Source organism: Sphaerodactylus townsendi, linkage group LG05 (genome assembly GCF_021028975.2).
Source record: "Sphaerodactylus townsendi isolate TG3544 linkage group LG05, MPM_Stown_v2.3, whole genome shotgun sequence".
NCBI classification, from domain to species: Eukaryota; Metazoa; Chordata; class Lepidosauria; order Squamata; family Sphaerodactylidae; genus Sphaerodactylus; species Sphaerodactylus townsendi.
The window spans coordinates 54,531,933-54,552,431 of NC_059429.1; the positions used below are offsets into that span (position 1 = coordinate 54,531,933).

General features: G+C 39.9%; 1 protein-coding gene across 3 annotated transcripts in view; it reads left to right on the forward strand.

Annotated features, from left to right (window-relative positions):
* ERICH3 (glutamate rich 3) overlaps positions 1 to 20,499 on the forward strand; it is a 79,784-nt gene that overhangs the window by 47,959 nt on the left and 11,326 nt on the right. For all 3 annotated transcript variants that reach the window (XM_048496481.1, XM_048496480.1, XM_048496482.1), the window contains exons 10-12: positions 4,204 to 4,487; positions 7,359 to 7,595; positions 18,967 to 19,335. In XM_048496481.1, coding sequence (XP_048352438.1) covers positions 4,204 to 4,487; positions 7,359 to 7,595; positions 18,967 to 19,335 — 890 coding nt within the window. The remainder of the gene's footprint in view (positions 1 to 4,203; positions 4,488 to 7,358; positions 7,596 to 18,966; positions 19,336 to 20,499) is intronic.

Consider the following 20,499-nt stretch of genomic DNA (forward strand, 5'->3'; position numbering starts at 1 on the left):
GTGCTACAATATATTTGTTAGCCTTTAAGGACTTTTAACCTCTTTATTTCTTTTGCTGCAGTAGAGTAATACAGCTATCCCTCTGGATATTTGTCTGTAGAGGCCTGCAGCTGTTCTTTTGTGATATAAATTCTAGTACATTAAAGCCAACTTCTTCAGTGGCCAGAAGAAGGCTGAACATATAATGTGGGGATGCATATTCAGATATTCTTGAGCTGAAATTACTCCTGAAATTCCCTATTCCAGCTTGGGGTTATCTGGAATAGTGAAACTTTAGCTAAATGTTTTGGGTTAAGGAGAGGCAGCTGGAGTGGCAAGGGAGAAGGGAGAGAGAGTATGTCCCAGCTGGGCCATGATGCTGATGCTGTTTTAGAAACCTGGCCTCCAAATGCCTGGTATACCACCCATTGCAACTAGTGGGCAGGAGACCTATCTTCAAACTCAGAGCCCAGGTCTACTGCCCATTGAACTCAATAGACAGTATACTGAGCCTCTGTCTAGGCACTGTGGATCGTTAACTTGCAAAGTATTGTGGCAGCATTGGATCTATTGCCAATTCTGACTCACTCGCTTTCACCCATGTCACTCCTGTTGCATCAGCTTCCTATAAACGTTCAAGGGCCACTGTTATCAATAAGCAGTAGACCTGGCCTCTGAGTCAAGGTGCCAGGTCCACTGCCCATTGATTCAGCTGTAGGCCAGGTCTACTGCAATGGATCTTTTTAGTTTAAAGATCTACAGTAGTTTCAACTCCACGGCTCAGCTGGGGGTCTCTCTTTCTCCCCTTCCTGCTGCCTTGAGCGTGGGCTAAATCCATCCAAATATGTTTTAATTTCTGTTGAGAGTCTGATTTTGAAGGACTGATTTTTCTGAACCTGAAAAATGTCCCTGAAATGGATTTCCAGAATGATATAAACACTCAAACAAGACAAAAAAAAAAGGGGGGGGGAGATAACCAAAATTATGTCTTCCTGAAACAAAATTAAAATTGTTTTGATGTGTACTCCCCTAGTGTAATGGGTATGTTAACATGTAAACATTGGTCAAGTACAACATTGTTAAAATATGTTCTGTGCCATGGAGTGACCAATCAGTTAGTTATTGTGGGTTTTTTTTCATATAAGTTATGGTCTGCAACCCAAAACTACTGTTGAATCCATAATCAGTGACAATTAAATTGCTAGTGGAATAATAACATTGGGTTTTTTTTGTTACTTAATTAGATAGTACGTCTTTAAGCTGAATGAGAAAATGGGAGAGAAATATGTGATGTATTGTCAAAGGTTTTTGCAGCTGGAATCAACTGGCTGCTGTTGGTTTTCCATTCTCTGTGGCTGTGGTCTGATGATATGCCTCTGAAGATGCCAGCATAGATGCGGGTGAAACATCAGGAGCAAAAACCACCATGTCCCCAGAGCCCAGAAAATCCACAACAGTAATATATTTGTGAATTGGTTTGAATTTACAGGAATGAAAATAGATCAGAGACAATGTCACCTCAACACTAGTATACTTTTGGTGTGGTATCTTACATCTCAAATTAGTGGTTATATACAAAACTTTATCAGATGTGTCAGGGATCCAAAACTGATCTATTTTGAGGGAAAAGTTTATCAGTGATATGTTTCACAGTAATATGCCATTAGATCCTAAGACACTCTACAAGGATATTTTAAAAGGCAGGGTAGCTGCTTTAGATACTGAGATTCTTAACTCCTATTTACAGCTACCTTCTACAAAAGGTTAGTTTAATCATACCTGAAATCTAGCATTACTAAGTAAACTAACATACTACCGAAGTATGCAAATGATTCATTATGTACAAATGCATTTTGTGAAAACTGGATAATGTTGTTGTATATTGGAATGAAAAACTTATAGATAAGACTTAATGTGCTTTTTATGAATTGTCGTAAAAACCCTTCTCTCTCTTTTTCTTTTCTTTCCCTCCTTTCTTTGTACCAAGTTATTATATAGTACAATTTATGCTATGATTACAATTTAAAAAATGAAACTGCTAAAAATTGGATTTTGGATCACAATTTATCTTTAAGAAAATGAATTGTTCAGGATGTTTCCTAGTTTTAAAAAATGCTGATTTTTGCTAAAGTTGCAAATTGTTTCAAAAGTCTATGTCAGGACCTTTCTTTGTGTATTTAATAAAAAATTACAGTCAACATGGATCATAGCAATTAGAAATTTTAATTTTTGCTTTATTGCCTTTCATTTGCATAGTAAGGTCAGGCAAGGGAATGCATTGCACATTTTCAAGTCTGTTCTTTCTCTTATAAAATATTTTATAAACAACAACAAAAAGTAGTAGAAAGCAGAAGAAATGGGAACCCCCATAGAGCAAATTACTTTTCAGATAAGCATATTTCACTATACACAAATCCCCCCCCCCCCCGTCTTCAGACTAACATTTGCATGATTTATGTAAATGTTATGCTATCTCTGGTGTGATAACAGCTTTCTGTGGAGTGCAAAGCATGTCAATTAGGGATGGATACATTTTTTCCAGAAAATGTCCAAACTGTACACATGCTCTCTGTTATGTGGCAATTACTTTGCCTAAAAGCTAGCATGAACTTCACAAAGATGCTTCAAATGATGTATTATTTAAGGAAAACTTTTACTTATGACACATCTGTACTTCAGGCCTACATCAGTTTTAATACCATGGCTTTTCATAAGGAACTCTGGCTTCAATCCTAAAAACATTTTCCTTCGAGTAAGCTCCATTGAATAAAATGGGACTTTGAAAAGTTCCACTAAAGATTGCTCCCTCTATGAATCAGAGAGTTTTTATGCATGCTGAATATGCACACACACAATCCTAGTCCTATGGCATCATTTATTGGTCATCTTATGTGGCTGAATAAATTTTTTTAAAGTATTTGGTAATCCACCTTGAGTCTCAAAAAGCATGAAGCTAACAAATAAATATATTCCTGTATGTATTGTCATAGAGGTTCATTTCTGTATGCCTGTGCAGCTATGCATGTATTGCAGGATATAAAAAAAAGAGAGAAGCGTCTTGGTGCGAAGGCGCAAAAGTAACCTGGATTGTTTTCATGGGTTCCAACCACGGCCTGTCAGAGTGTTAGTCACTACTTACAAAGTAACATAGGGGAAGGGAGAGAGAACTCATAGCATTAGGTTGGTAGAATATATAAGCAGTTAAATTTATGTAAATATGTAAATTTATATAAATGATTAGTCTTTACAATATGTCAAAAATTGTCTGATAAAATTGCATCATTAAAATACAGAATAAGTGTACTTTAATGATAGCCATAAGCAACTTAATTGTTGAGGTTGTAAAAGCAGGCATGCAATTTTAAGTAGAAAAAGTTTATTTTACGGCTTTTTAAAAATATGCATATTTTACTTTTTGAAACAAAAAGATCTTCAAGGATGAGTAAATATCTATTCGAGAACCCACTGCCAGAAGTAAAATGTCTAATGCCTCCCGGAACAAACCAGCCTCATACCTGAAGAACAACAATAATTAGTGATTAGGCTAAGTGGACATCCCTGGGGAGTGCAGTTCAAGGCTAGTCCTGAGCCCTGTCCCATCCAACCACCCACTGCAGTTCAAGTGGTGCAGCATCACTTATCAAGTTCTCCAAGGAATAATTTAAAGAATGGACTGCTTCATATGTGATAAGGCAGTCCTTGCTATAGTGTGGACCCAAAGAGATAAGGGCTTTGAAGCTGAATTTCAGCACTTTGAATTGGGCCTGGAAATCAACTGGAGATTAGTGAAGATGTTACAAAACAGTTATTTTTTATGTTCTGCTTGTCTCACCCTGAAGTCAACAGTCTAGCATCTGTGCTTTCAGACAATTGCCCTTTCCAATCATTTCTCCAAACCAGCATCCCAGTGATTTAAGATATCAGTAAGGTATACATTACCATGGTTAGGTCCTTTTTGATCCAGGAGCTGATATTTCTGTTGTCGGGTCATCTAAGTAGAATACAGTTGAAAATCTGAAATTTCTTTAGATACTGTTTTTTCTTTGTATAGTAAGCACAGAATCAGGTTTTTATTTTAATTGGGTTTTTTTTTTACAAATGGGAGAACTTGTTTTATTTTACTTATTTTTGTTTTTGCTTATATAACTAAACTCCCCAAAGGCCCCATTATATTCTTCCATTGTCCATTTTCTATTTCCATAATCTTTTATGTATTTTTTGCAGGTGTATCATTGCAATGGGTTTGGACAAAAAGCCTTTCCCACCCAAGAAAAAGATGACTGATGAGTATGAAGAAAAGAGAGACTTCAGGGGGACGAAAGTGAGCTATAAGCTAAAAGAGAAAGGCATCAGGGCAGAGGAGAACAAAGACTCGGTATCCACGACTTCTTCTTCACTTCCTGAAGAAGAAAGAGAGTTTGTAGGCAGCTCCATGGAAATGGAGACAAAAAGAATAAAAGGAGCCAGAATTAAATGGGAAAGGAGTCCAAGGAGTATCTCTAATTATGGTACAGTATGAGAAAACACATTTAACATGTTCATTGAAATAGGCCCACACAGACACTGTATGATTGCATGTGCTAAGGAACACTACTTGTAGTGCAGAAGAGTTTTATTATTATTAATTAATTATTATCAATTCAGTTTTGTATTGATCTGGAAGTCACAACAATTTTAGCCAGGGATTCTCAAACACCTGCTGGTTTGGCTCATCTCCTGTTTGTCAATCATAAACTAGGATATGATTTTTTGATGATTGATTTGGCAACATGTTCCCCAACATGTTCATGGCTTTTTGGCAGGTTGCTTCATTGTATTCCTTCCTAACCATGCAGTACATTGCAACTGGCTTTTTGCACATTCACATTCGCACACAGTCCAATTGAGTTATTTCCCTCCACCGTCCTTGCTGCTTGACTGCTCTGCTCAACCGGCAGTTGTTTAACCGGATAATAATCAGTTCTGATTTGTATGAATCTACCATAAGTAAATCTGTATTGTAATAAAAGCCTACTCTTCTGTGTTTATCTAAGTAGTTCCTAAAGACACAGTGGTTGTTGAATGTTGGGTTGAATGGCATCATCCTTTAAAAAAAGTTGATACAAGCTTGCTTGGTAGGCATTTGTAAATTATCAGCACCTTTGAACATGATGAATTTGCCTGTCAAATAGATTCGTAGCAAAATTCACAGGATCCCTAATACTAACTAAAACAAGCCCACAGTACAGAGGTTCAACTAGCTGTTTATCCAAGCCACTGTTGATGAAAGAGAGATCCTCCCCACCCCCCCCCCACCCCCACAGGAGCATCAGTGGCGTAGGAGGTTAAGAGCTCATGTATCTAATCTGGAGGAACCGGGTTTGATTCCCAGCTCTGCCGCCTGAGCTGTGGAGGCTTATCTGGGGAATTCAGATTAGCCTGTACACTCCCACACACGCCAGCTGGGTGACCTTGGGCTAGTCACAGCTTCTCGGAGCTCTCTCAGCCCCACCTACCTCACAGGGTGTTTGTTGTGAGGGGGGAAGGGCAAGGAGATTTTCAGCCCCTTTGAGTCTCCTACAGGAGAGAAAGGGGGGATATAAATCCAAACTCCTCCTCCTCCTCCTCCTCCTCCTCCTCTTCTTCTTCTTCTTCTTCTTCTTCTTTTCAGTTATGGCTTTTTATCTGTGAGGGGCCCCTTCCTCTTACTGATGCCTTTTTGGCACTTCTGGAAAAAAGACCTACTCATGCCAGTGGAATAGCAATAGGATATAACCTAATACGCAAATGATGCACACATAGCAATGTACATGATGCTTCTCAGCATTTGATAAAAGCGGGGGGGACGTATAGTCAGGTACATGTTCCAAGGAAGTTACAACTGAAATGTCAAAAGAGGGAGGAAAAGTAAGGAGCAAGTCAGAGAACAGAAGAGGAAAGTGACAAAGGGAATAAAGAATGGCTATAATTCCACACCAATTGTTCCTAATCACTTGTTGTACAGTGCTGATCTTCAGATTCATCATATGCATCATTTGTGTATGAAACTTTTGAAATGTGGTCACTGCTGTTCCTCAAGAAGAAAACTTATTGATTGATTTGATTTGATTTATACTCCTCCCTTTCCTGGAAAAGCTGGGCTCAGGATGGCTTACAATAGTAAACTAACAGAACAGTCCTAATATAAAAATAAAGTTAAAACATACATAAAATAATAAAATGGTGTCCTATACTCCTAACTCACTTATCATTTAAGTTAATATTCCTCCATAAGGAAATATTAAACTACATCTGCTCCTCTTCCTATTGTCGTTCCTTTTATAATGTGAAGCATTTGCATGATTTCTTTCTACCTAAATGTAACATTTCTTCCTACGCATGTAATTTATTTTTATGAGTTTATTGCTGTTCTCTCATTAGTTACCAGCTGTACATTTTTCTTTAATCTTCCCTTTCCCCATCAGGAGATGGACACTTCTCAGATAATTACCTGTTGTGAAGGCCCCACTCTCCCAGATGTAGCTGAAACCTCAGTCAATATGATTAAATTTACTTACTACTTAAGTCCCACTGTACAGATAATTGTTTATTTGCCTAATTGGTTACGCATGAGATGTGTTTTCCCTTTTCTCCTTGGCATTTTGTCATTTGAACATGGAGAAAAAGTTGGTAGGAAACAAAAGGGGTGAACAATTAAACTTGAGAGGTGAGGGAAAGTGGCCACAAGGGAGAGCTGGAATCTGTCTATTCTGACAGCATCTCTTTCTATGAAAAGATTTAGTTGTTTCTCTGCAAGGTGGGTAAAATGCAGAGTGCTGGCAAAATATTTGATTGTAGATAGGATCGATTCACTTTCCAGTTTATGGAAATGTAATTAATCCATTTACAAAGGGCCTTCTCTTTTGCTGAGCTGGGCATCTGATTTGGCAAAGAGGTCACCTTTGAAAAAGGGTCAGAATCAGAGAACCTTAGATAATTGCATAACATGAATAATTGTTATAACTGGAATATAAAAATGTGTATGGGGTGAATGCCAAGGCATGCTCAAGGACACATATTATGAGTTTCATTTAACATTATTCATTTACAATTATGAGAACTTTCAATATAATCATCTTAAGATGATAGCTACAGCAATGAAAAAATGGCCTGGTGTTATGTGGCTTTTTTTTGTTGAAATATTGGTGTCATTATAAGTTTCAATTCATAGCCCAGTATGTTAACTTTATTGATTGTTGATTTTTTTTTCTTAAGGAAGCAAAGTGTGTGAATGAGAGAGATAGAATCAAATGTAGAAGAAAACAGAGGCTAATAGACATAACCTCTTTTGGATTAATGAGAAGTTTAAGTGATATGCATTCCATTTTCTATCTTATGGTACAGTTGTCCTTTTATTTCAGCATATGATGATGATTTTGAAGCAGATGAAGAGAAATCAGATGAGAAAGTTAATGAAGAAGGACAGGCTGATGATCAAATGAATGGAATGTCAAAGTCACCCTCAGATGATGAAAAAGATAATTTAGACCATGAAAAGGAGAGTAAAAACTCATCACAGAAAGCTTTGCCGGCCTCGGACAGTGAACGAGATGAAAGTGATGGATACTTAGAGAGTGACTCGGAGGAGGATAAACAAGGTTAGATGTTTTCCTTAAAGTGACGTAGAGTGGAGTCACTAATGCATGTTTAACTTGTTACATATGGCCTGTAATGTGTTATCTATTTGCTCATTCACATAGATAAATAAGATTGCCAGATTGACGCAGAATGTGCCACTTAGCACAAAATGACTGCAGTAGTCTGATCTCATGCCTAAAATGTTTCCATCTTGTACCCTGAAGCCTTTCTTGACCCTTAACTACTATCTGAATACAGCCAAATCTGCAGCTGCAAGGGAAAAAAAAGCAGAGGAAAATGGGGGAGAAAAACAGAAAATGAATGTAGGAGAGGTCCCATTTTCCCCTCACTATTTCCCATTTCCTGAAATGTCACACAGCTTCTCCTCTCTTCTTGATTTCTTTTCTCCTATGGTTGCCAGCCTTCAGGTTGGACCTGAGATCTTCCAACTATAGATTAATTGATTCCCCCTCAGGGTTGCCAGTAGGCTTGAGCACTGATAGTTTCTATGGGTAAATTTTGAGTTTGGGTACTTTTGATTTGGTAAAGCTGAACAGATCTAGAGGCGTAGCTAGTGAAAATGGAGCCCGGTGCAAAATCTGAGTTTTGTGCCCCCCAATGTTTGTGGGTTTTGTATTTTTAGTGGTTTTTTCAGTTTCTGGCCTGCAGGGGGCGCAGTTTTTAGGCTAGCAGCACCAAAAGTTCAGGGTATCTCCTGATGATACCACCCAGGTTTGGTAAAGTTTGGTTCAGGGGGTCCAAAGTTATGGACTCTCAAAGGTGTAGCCCCCATCTTCTATTAGCTCCAATTGGAAACAATGGGGGCACCCCCTTTGGGAGTCCATACCTTTGGACCCCCTGAACCAAACTTCACCAAACCTGGGTGGTATCATCAGGAGAGTCTCCTAAAGATACCCTGAATTTTTGGTGCTGCTAGCCTAAACACTGCGCCCCCTGCAGGCCAAAAACTGAAAAACACTAAAAAATACAAAAAACACAAACCTGAATTTTTGTGCCCCCCAGATGCACGCCCGGTGCAATGTGCACCCACTGGCCTCCTTGTAGCTTTGCCCCTGAATAGAGCCAATATCAATCAGCTCTATTTGTCTGCTACCAAAAATATTCTGGTAAATCTGAACCTGAAATTATGTCAGTTGTCTCCTTCCCACACACACATACTTTCCCAAGCCCTAGAGGGAGAGAGAACTGCCTCCTCCAGTGCTTTCCAAGACCTGCAAGCCTTGGAAAGCAAAGCAGGAGGAGCAATCCTGCTTGCATGAGGAAGTGCATTCCCTCCCTCATGCAGGATTGTACTGTCTTTTCCTTGGAAAGTGGGGTGGGGGAAGTGATCCTGCTTGTGGGAGAGAGCGCTCCCAGCAGAGGTGGGAGGGATCTTCGAAGTCTCTCCCCCTGCACTTGCGCTGCCCAAAAGCCGATAAAAGCTGATAGAAACAAACATTGGAACTGTTGCCTAGCAACAGCTATTAAAGGAATCCATTGCTTAAAGCTACAATTGCTGCTTTTACATTTTCTTTTTAACCCCCCCCCTCCAAGGTTTGATTCTTAGATTTAACCTTTTTCTGCAAACCTGGGGCCCTCTTCAAGTTTGTCTTGCCCATTCCCAGCTCCTCTCACTGGATTTAAGTATCCTCAGATTTGACCAATTTGGCTACTAGAATATGAGATGATATATATATTTGCATGACAGCCAGTAGATGTCACTTTTGCACTGTAAAGTGCCAGGCACTGCAAGAAATACTGTACAGATGAGAATCAGTAGCAGCAGTATTAAGAACAGATCTGCTTCCTGATTGTGCTCCCTATCAAACATAACTTGCAGCATACAGCTGAGCAAATCTATTGTCTGAGTGAAAATTTCAGTCTAACTCCACTGACATCCAACATGCTCATTGTCTCAGGTAACGAACTTCAGTCCTGGACCATTTGGGTTCCAAAGAGGGAACAAAAACCCTGATCACTGAATCCTTAGTAATTATGAGTTCAATGAGATAAAAATCATGTGGAATTATATTCAGAAATATAAATAACATTTTGGTAACCTTTGTCCTCTCCACTCAGCATAACTGATAGATGTATTTTGTCTTCCTTTATGCATTCTGAACTGCATGCCTTGGAAATAGTGGTGGGAAGCATGGCATGGAACCTGTTGTACAGGTGGTGGAAGGGGTTCAAAGCTGAGTATACTTGGGAAATAGCTGATTTGCCAATTCTGACTCTTCATTGGTTCAGAGATTATTTCCTCCTCTTTGTTTTCCATTCTGCCATTTCTTTTGATAGTGAGACAACTGGTGCTTGTCAGACTGCAACAGGCATTTTCCATTTACTCCTTCCCTAAATTCAACCTACTGAAAATCTTCCCATTTTTGTCAGCAATGGAATGAGAGCTCTTTCCTCTAGCTAAATCTAAACATCACCTTTATGTTTGTTGTTTTTGTTGCAAAGGTAAAGCAGCTCATTTGGAAATGGTTGCAGCTGCAAGAAAGATTCAATCATTTTACAGGAAGCACAAAAGCTTTTGGCAAACTCAGGCGGATTCTGCATGGGCCAAAAACAGCAGTGTGAAAATGGTGTAAGCCCCTTTAAACCATTTTACACCATTTTCATACTGTTTCATACCACTTACACTGTTTTCATTTAAATTTCTGGGCGTTTTGATTAAAGAGGACTTGACCTGGGGCGTACAGACTGCCGCGGTGGTTAAGAAGGCCCAGCAAAGACTGTACTATCTGAGACTTTTAAGGAAACAACAACTGAATGGAAAACTCCTGGTGTCCTTTTACCGCTGTGCCATAGAGAGTGTCTTAACCTACTGCATCTGTGTATGGTTCTCCAGTTGCACAGTGGCAGATAGGAAGGCGCTCCAAAGGGTGATCACTACTGCACAGAGGATTATCGGCTGCCCTCTCCCCTCCTTGGAAGAACTCTATAATTCCCGAAGCCTAAAGAAAGCCCAAAATATTCTGAGAGACCCGTCTCATCCAGCACACTCTCTTTTTGAACTGTTACCATCGAGCAGACGATACAGGTCTATAAAAACTCGGACAAAGAGGTTTAGAGACAGCTTCTACTCTAGAGCTATGGCTATGCTGAACTCCGTGGCTTCGTGTTGATGTGTTTGGGGCTGTGTAGGGATGGGTGGAGGAAGGGGAATGTGAGGATGGGGTATGAGTCTGAAATTGTGTGCATCGAGGAGTGCTGCTGTAAATTTCATTGTGCGTTCACAATGAAAATAAAATGCTTATGCTTATTCTTATACCGCTATTTTTGGCCCATGCGGAATTCGCCTCAGAGAGTCCAACCAGGTTTTCATTTGTTCGTTTGTTTTTAAAATCTTGGTTGTGATCAAAAAGTGCCTTCAGCATTCAATGATCTTGAAGGAAAATTGGGTTGCAACTTTGTTTCACACTCTCTCTCCCTGAAGCTTGGGAAATCAAGGATGGCCACAGGATAGCTGTGCCCCCTAAATTTTTTGGATGGTTTTTTTTCCCTTCATTCTCAGACTGATTGAAGCATGCATGATAAATCTGACATATTTGATGTTTAAAAGGTAAAGGCAGTCCCCTGTGCAAGCACCAAGTAATTATTGACCCTTGGGGTGACATCACATCACAAAGTTTACTAGGCAGACTATGTTCACAGGATGGTTTGCCATTCCCTTACCCAGTCATCCACACTTTACACTCAGCAAGCTGGGTAACTCATTTTACTGACCTTGGAAAGATGGAAGACTGAGCCAACCTTGGGCTGGCCATCTGAAACCAACTTCCTTCAGGATCAAACTCAGCAAACTCAGTTCTCGAGTTGAGCTTTTACCGTAGTTCTTCAGCTTATCACTCTGTGCCACAGGGCTCCATATTAATGAGGCTAAGTTTGGTGTTTAGGGAAGGGTTTTCCCTCCCTTGTAAAATTAACTAGTAAACCTGAGGATGATTTACATTCACCTGAGCATGTGGAATGGTTCACTTGCTTAAGAGGACTTTTTTCCCAGCAGTGGCATAGTGGTTAAGAGCAGGTGTACTCTAATCTGGAGGAACCGGGTTTGATTCCCCAGGTTTGATTCCCCGCTCTGCCTCTTGAGCTGTGGAGGCTTATCTGGGGAATTCAGATTAGCCCATGCAACACTTGCCAGCTGGCTGATTTTGGGCTAATCACAGTTCTTCTGAGCTCTCTCAGCCCCACCTACCTCACAGGGTGTTTGTTGTGAGGGGGGAAGGAGTTTGTAAGCCCCTTTGAGTCTCCTTACAGGAGAGGAAGGGGAGATATGAATCCAACTCTACCAAAAGGAGCACCATAAAAACTTTGGTAGATCGCGCAAACAGAATCTGTGAACCCCACCTCCTTCAAGATGAATTGAATCACCTAAACAGGGCTCTACAGGCTAATGGTTACTCTAATACAGACATCAGAAGGGCTGCAAGACCAAGAACAAGCCACATGAACAAAGATAAAGAGCCATCTAGAGGGAAAGTGTTCTTACATCAAGGGAACCACTGACCGCATAGGAAAACTGATGAAGAAGCATAACCTACAAACAATCTACAGACCCACTAAGAAAATTCAACAGATGCTACGTTCAGCAAAGGATAAGAGGGATCCTAGCTACTGCAGGAGTCTATCGCATACCATGCAGCTGTGGTCAAGTCTACATACTTCACAGGGTTGTTGTGAGGATCAGAATGGAAGAGAGGATAGTGGTGTAAATCATGTTTTCATATTGGGGAGAAAAGTGGAGAATAAGAGAAGGAAATGAATAAGAAATATAGCTGCAGGTCATGGTGGTGGGGCAGATAAAAGATAGGTTGGTATGTGGGTGGAAAGGTGAGAACAAGCAGGAAAAATATGAAGACTGTCAGAAGGGAAAGAGGGAATAGTGGGGGGAGAAGGGTATTCGGAGAAGTGAGGTGTCCTCTGCGAGTTCTGGCAAGTTCCCCACCGTGCAACTTGACATGGCCCAACCTGGCTGGCACCATACAGTTAATTATAGTTTTCTTGAGTAAGGCTGCCAGGGAGAGGGAAGAGGAGAAATCTGAAAATGGAGGTATGGGAGAGAGAGAGGTGAGATGTTGTGTGCTGGTAGATTTAAATATTCCATCGTATTCACTTTGTGTCTTGAAATACCTCAGATGGAAGAGAGCAATCAGGTTGGCTGTGTTTTCAGGTGGCAGCTTCCCTTTGTGGGTGGTGATTTCTGCCTCCTTGGCATAATCTTTAATTAATGCAAACACAGATATGCATTTGTATTGTTGATTATTTGGTTGAGTGTATGTCTGTAATGGGGGCTTCCTATATTCTGAATGCATTGGCAAGGAATAATGGTCAAGTGATTTTTGTCCAGGGCCCCAGAATCATGAAGTCACCATCCCTGTGCTTTTAATTTGCATAAGCATTTTAATGTAGTGGCACAAGCATCGTGGCACAGTTTGCACCCGAGGGAATCACTGTGCTGAAAACTGATTTATCAGTTCTGTAAACATCTTAGTAGCAAAGCTTCTCTGCAAACTCTTTTCAGCTTGGGTGTAATTAAGCTGCTCTCCTGGAGCTAATTTAGCTAGAGCCAAGGATGATGGCTTCCTTTTGTGTGGTTTCTTTTTGAAATGAGTATGAGTGTGATTTTTTTTTCTTTATGAAGGGTGCACAAAGCACAGAAGGAAAAACAGCTTCCAGTGAACTCCAATATGGTGAATAAGGAAATTAATACAGGCACTACCTGAGCTGTAGTTATAGTGATCTTAAGTGATAAACAGGAAGGGATCCTTTGTCTGTCTCACGTCACTGCTGTAGTGCTTGTAGTATATAAGACTGATTTGTGGGTTTTCATTATTAATGTAATGACATTAACTCAATTAAATATATTTAGACAAGCAGAAAGCTATACTTCAGGGTCAGTAACTGATGAGGCCCAAGAATAAACTTTTTTGACCGTTTCCTCAATTGTACATTGTGTGCAATAACATGTTTGTTTTCCTTGCATGCTATGGCAATATTAATATTTAAAATTAATTCTGCCAGTTATTCATTAAGCCATTTTAAAGAATTTTGCTTTAATTGTAGATTTTAATTTGAGCCAGATATACCCCGATACTAGCTCCCAGCAAAATAATGCACTCTTGAATTTTACGGATGAACAAATTTCAGATAAGTAGCATTTGACTGCAAATCCTGACCCATTTTGTGGGGTAGTAATTGATCCATTCAGTGTAGAAATCCCATTGAGGTATTATTTAAGAGGAATGATCATGCTAATTGGATAGGCGTGTTTTTTAAATAACAAAACTGGTGGGGGGATGTGTGTATTTCTAGCTTGAGATTGTTGAAATGTGATGATCATCCATATTGTATTTCGCTCACTACCACCTCACTGACATCAGGCAGAACTTGGGGGAAAGGGTCCATGCAGATATTCTTCGGTAGCTACAATGAAGCCATCTATGACTGTCCACAGTTTTAGTGGGAATTATTCATCCAAAAGCACTGTCATACAGTGTCATACAGTACCCAATACATTTTTAATGAGTCAGGATTGCTTTTCATGCACAGATACATGGAATGGTATTGGGAAAGTCTGTGGAGACCCAATTTGTTTTGGGACTGTGGACGTAGGAGGCATTTAAAAGAGCATGCAGCTCCAAAATAGGGCAAGCATGGCATGGGAGCCAGTGTGGTTAGTGGTTAAGAGCAGTGTACTCTAATCTGGGGAACCAGATTGATTCCTCACTCCACCACATGAGTGTTGGACTCTTATCTGGTGAACTGGATTTGTTTCCCCACTCCTACACATGGAACCTGCTGGGTGACATTGGGCTAGTCACAGTTCTCACAGAACTGTTTCAGCTACACCTACCTTACAAGGTGTCTATTATGGGGAGAGGGAAGGAAGAGGTTTGTGAGCTGCTTTGAGACTCCTTACAGGAGGGAAAGGTGGGATATAATTTTTTTTCCCCTTCACACATGGTCCTGAGCTGAATTGGACCTTCATAGACTTAAAACTCCATTTCCTGCAGCTGTTGTATGGCTGTGAGAAAAATGAAGTGGTCCAGGAACCCAACCCATTTTAAATAAACCACATCCTGTAGTCTGGCTCAGAATGTGTACTTTGTGCAACTCAGTTGCATTAGAGGCTTGGAATAGTTTCACTGTTTCTCCTTTCTTTGTCTGTGCAATGAAAAAAATAATGATAGTGTCAGAGGCCCTTTCCCCACTTCCCTTAAGCCCCGCGCTACTCGAGGAGAGTAGCGCGGGGTCGGCGGTCCCCACTGAGAGGGGCGGCGACAGTGCAGCCGCCCCGAAGCTGCTGCTGTCGCGCCCCTCAGCGCGCGGCATCCCAGACGCTCTTCTGAACGGCGCCTTTTGACGACCCCGCACAGAGCGCAGGGTCGTGGGGACGCCTGGGCGCGCGCCTGGGATGCCGAGCGCTGAGAGCAGCTCGCAGCATAGGGGGGATGGAAGCGAGTGGGGAAAGGCCCTGAGTCTTTGTGACTTTTTTGATTTCACTCTTAAGTCAGTACCCACAGGCAGGAAAATCTTGAGTATGTCAAAAAGGCTTTGTTGTTTTCAAAATTGGGACAGTAGATTAGAAAAGGTTTTGAGGAGTTTTGCCTTTCTTTTCCTTTCTTTTTACTGAAAAGTAATATTCATATGATGATATCGGAGTCATTGTTTTATGAATCTAATGGAATGATGGTCCTGCCATACCTGTGTGCTTTGACAGCTTCTGAACTCAACAAGTCATCAAGTTTCTAATATAGAATTTATCCAAATATGGAGGAGGATTTTAATAGCCTCTCTAGATAGATGGGAGACCATAGTCCTTTTTTCCCCCCAAGCTGCGCTTTTAGTAATGCATAAATAGAGAACTGACCAGAAAGACTTAACTTATGGTTTTCAAATCCTAGTAGACCATGATCCTGTGAATAAATCAGAATGACTCATTAGGTAGAAAGTAGTGCAGACAGTTTTGCTGATGCAAAGATCTATTTCTGGGCTAGTCTGTTTATATTCTCAAAAACTGATAATACTTTTAAATGAGCTAAGTAGCTCAAAGGTCTCATAGCTTTTTACATATCTAGACATTCAAATTCAATTAAACGGGGTGGGGGGGTTGTTTGGCATGTTTCTCTGAAGCAGTGGCAAACAAAACCTGAATAACTTCCTCTGTCACCACTTATTTGTTGTGTTAGTAGGCGTCCTACATAAATGACCTTGTTAATCACTTGGCAGTAGACAGAACTTTGTTTTGTTATATATTTTAAAAATGTATTTACCCTTTCGTCAAGTTAGATTCCTCAAGGCATCCAATACTTAAAATAAATTGAAATCAACTTAAAACTAATTATACACACAAACATATGAAACAGCTGTTAATACATAAACAGGAAGAAGGGTCAGTCAGGAAACACTGATCGAAACAAAACAGTCATCACCCACTGTGGAAGACAATCTCCCTGGTGAGGGAATTTCACAGATTTGCTGACATGACTGTGAAGGCCCTTTCTCAACTTGCTCCTTATCTAGCCTCAGATGACAGGGCCTCTGAAGATGACCATGTTCCATGAGGGAGCAGGCAGTCCTTGAGGACCTTAGTGATCGTGCACAAATTTCACATAAGAACAATGAGGGGAGTAGATGAAGTAGATGAAATATGACTTCAAGGCTCCTGGTGGACATTTTTTTTTCATTTTAATGTGATTTTGGTGATTTATTATTTGGTGATTTATTATTATGAAGTGATCTTTTTTGGTTCTATGGTCTCATCTTTGTGGCTGGGACTATTGTTATTTATTATTAATTAACTAAAACAGTTGTGCCCACCTTTTCTCCTGGTTCAAGTTAGATTGTTATTTATTTTATTTAAAGCATGTTTTTGCTGCCTTTCCACTTAATTAGGGCCCTCAATGTGATGAACAGTTAAAAAGATATTATAGTTATTGCTGCTCAGTTTGAATATTTTCATTAACTGAAGGCCTTAAGTCTTCAGAAGGTATAGAATAGAGTAGAATAACTTTAATGTCATTGTGCACACACATTGTGCCTTGTGTCCACACAACGAAAATACAAAACAGCAAAAATACAAAATACAAAACTTCCTCAGATTAACATCTCTGCAATCCACACTAGGCATTGGGGGGCTGCAATCCGCACACCCCCAACTTACAGCCATCCCTACACAACCATCTCTACGCAGCCACCACCACGTCAACACATCGCCATGGAGTTAATCATAGCCACAGCTCTAGGATAAAAGCTGTCTCTGAGTCTAGTTGTCCTGGTCTTCATGATCCTGTATCTTCTGCCAGATGGTAATAGTTCAAAAAAAGAAAAAGCAGGGTGAGACGGGTCCTTCAGGATATACCGAACTTTTTTTAAGCAGCGGGAGACAGAGGCTGATTTAAAATCTCAGTACAAACACCAGCCAGTTGGTCAGCACAGTCCTTTAGCACCCGACCAGAGATGCCATCCGGTCCAGCAGCTTTCCCTGGATTCACAGCCCTCAAAACTTGCCGTACCTCACGCTCCTCCACAATAAGGTGTGAGCTACACTCATCTAATGGCTGTATATCCTCTCCCTCTGGCAAACCTGCTTCAAAATGGGCAAAAAAATGATTTAGCTCCTCTGCCAACGAATCATCCCCATCAGCAGGAATGTCAGGCTTTGGTTTATAGTTAGTAATCTGCTGTAACCCTTGCCACACCTGCTTCACATTATTGCTATGAAAATGATCTTCAACCTTCCTCTTATTGCTCATCCTGGCTTGCCGAATACCTCTCTTGAGACTAGCTCTCGCAGCACTGTATGTTGCCTCATCACCTGATTTGAAAGCAATATTCCTATCCCGCAGAAGTCGCTGAACCTCCCCCGTCATCCAGGGTTTCTGGTTGGAATAGTTCCGGACACACTTGTCCACAGTAACATTGTCCATACAGTATGTAATATAACTCAGAACAGCGGTGGTATGTTTCTCCAGATCTGGATGATAGAAAACCTCCCAATTTGTTCTCTCAAAGCAATCTTGCAGTCTCTGAGAGGCATCATCAGGCCATGATTTCACAGTCTTTATTACAGGCAAGACTTGCTTCCCAAGCGGAATATATGCCGGTGCCAGAAATAGTGACAGATGATCTGACTGTCCCAAGTGTGGTAATTGTGTGACCTTATAGCCATTTTTAATGTTGGTATACACTTTATCCAATATATGGGCTCCTCTAGTAGAACACTTAACATGCTGGTAAAATTTGGGGAGCACTGCTTTTAAGTCAGTATGATTAAAATCCCCCACTACAATATGTACCACATCAGGATGTTTTCTCTGCTGATTTTCAACGTTGCTATACAAAGAGCCCAAAGCTGTGGTAGTATTAGCATCAGGTGGTATATATACTGCAGTGATGATAACCACACTAAACTCCCGTGGGAGATATATGGGTCTACATCAAACAGTCATACTCTCCAAATGCTTAGAGCAGTGGGCCCCTGTAATGCTTGCATTAGTGCACCATCTATTGTTCACATAAAGACACAATCCTCCACCCCTTCCCTTGCCAGAATCTTTCCTGCTTCTGTCCTGTCTAAAAGCTGTAAAGCCCGGAAGCTCAATCGCTGCATCAGGAATGTATGAGCGAAGCCAGGTTTCTGTAATTAACACAACACAGCTGTCCTTGATAGACCTACTCTTTGCACTTTGTAGCCATCATTCATCCATTTTGTTGGCAAGAGACCTTGCATTAGTGAGAAAAATACTTGGGAGAGCGACTTAAACCGATACTTCCTCAGCCTAATAAAAACACCAGGTGATGACTGGTTCTACTTCTGCTAGTCAAATAATCATTAGTATTTATAATCATGTATATGCTAGTATGTCTATGGGAATTGGTAGATAATGATATCCATTTTTCCAAGAGATGAGTTTAGACCTGAGATAGTTGGTTTAACTTGAATTCCAGTTTTCATTGATTTACTGATTGGTTGCATGAATGTCTCTGCCCTCTAAACTTGCTTTTCTGTTTTGTAAATGGGAATTATAATGTTCCACTACTGTTCCACTACTGTTCCACTAAGGTACTGCAAGAATGAATTAAATATGCCTAGTAATGTGTAATATAAAATTCTTTTAGCTTTAATGGTTTATTTATTTTTAAAACAAATTACAAATTTTACAAAACATTGGGAAGAGTACAGAAATTTCTTTTAAAAGATTGCATTAGTTTCTGATGCCTATGATAGGACCTAGAATGTTAACAACATAAATCATGACCATTGAGTGGAAATAGATTATAGCCTTCCTCTAGAAACCCTTTGTACTTTTATGCGGCAAACAATTATTGTAAGAAATGAATGCAAGGCCATTAAAATTAAATTATGTTTACTGTTTGTAGACAGGAAGTGTGTGCCATCTCTTTCGTCCAGCAGCATGGTGTATAGCAGTGAAAATTATTCTGACCATGAAACAAGAAAGCAAGATGATGATAAAGACAAATCTGACATACATTCAGATTATGACAATGAAATCCAAAGGAAGGAAGACCAAGAAACTAGTTTGGAGGAAGAGGAGGACATAAGTGAAGCAGAAAAAGCAATAGACAAAAATCTGTCCAGTACTCCTCATGAAAATTTAATAGAAACCAGCCTTGAGGACATTACTTTGGTTAGGGAGACATCCAAGCATAAAGAGTCAGATTTGGAAGGCACCATTCCAGAAGTGGAGCACAGAAGCAAGGAACTTTTAGATTCTGAAGACAAAGGTGGTGAGTATGATCTACACTAAGGACTGTGGTGGGTCCCTTCTATACAAGTGTGTTGTTTCATTAATTCTTAATGGGAATGCTGTGTTTCAGTGTTGTCTTTTGATATGGCATGTGAACTATTACTTGAATCTTACTAATACTATCAAATGTTAGACTGCTATGATTTTTCTGCTTCATAGTTTGTGCTGAAAACCAGAACCAATGTGTACTGAAATGGCTGAGCCAAGTGTTGCAGTGCAATTAAACATGTGAGACTTTGGCGAGCCTTTCTTTAGTCTCCATCACTACTGTTTGTCAGGTGGTATGTGACAACTGAATTACTTTCTTCCTTAAATGGAAGAAAATACAACCAGGTTAAATGGATCCAGAAGTGGCAATGATCCTAGCCTTGATAACTATCACTTCTAAAATCTCAGTTACAAAGATTATTTCAGAGCATAGAAAAATATTGAAAAATGATTGATCTTAGTTGACAAATGAAACTTAGTTGATCAGTATACCATTCTTATGAGCGCAGATACCTAATGAAATCTCAAATTAATCTGTCAGTGATATCTTTTGATCATTTGGGAACAATAAGTTACCTTTACCTTTAATTTTATATATTTTCTAAATTTTGTTTCTTTTGATCATAATAACATACCTGCTCTTTGTGCAATTTTTTTTTGTCTTGGATCAACTCTTTAGATGGCATGAAAATATAAAGTGTGCATTTTTTGGATCATGGTAAAATCCTACTCAGGAATTTAATATTCCTATTAATTGGTGCACTTTATGTGGTGATGTAGATGTGAAGGAGAGCCACAAGTCATGCTGACATTTTTGATGTATATTTTTATGTGAATTCTTCTGGTGGTGAGATCTATCATGTTGTTGGTTTGCTGCTTATTGTTTTGTATTGAATGAAATAATTTGGCATGTGCAGTATGTTATGAAAACTGGAATTGTTTGCAAAACATATTAATGCTGGATTGCTTTTTGGTTCTTTGCAATTTGTTATGTATGTAACAGAGGAAAAACTGAAAAAATACAGTTGTGGGTGATTATGTTAAATTATAGGTTTTTAGTTGTTTGAAATCTTTTCCATCTATATGCTGGGTTCTTCACGTGAGCAACTTCCTGATTAGACTATTAGATGAGATGAATATTTAAGTAGTGTCGAAG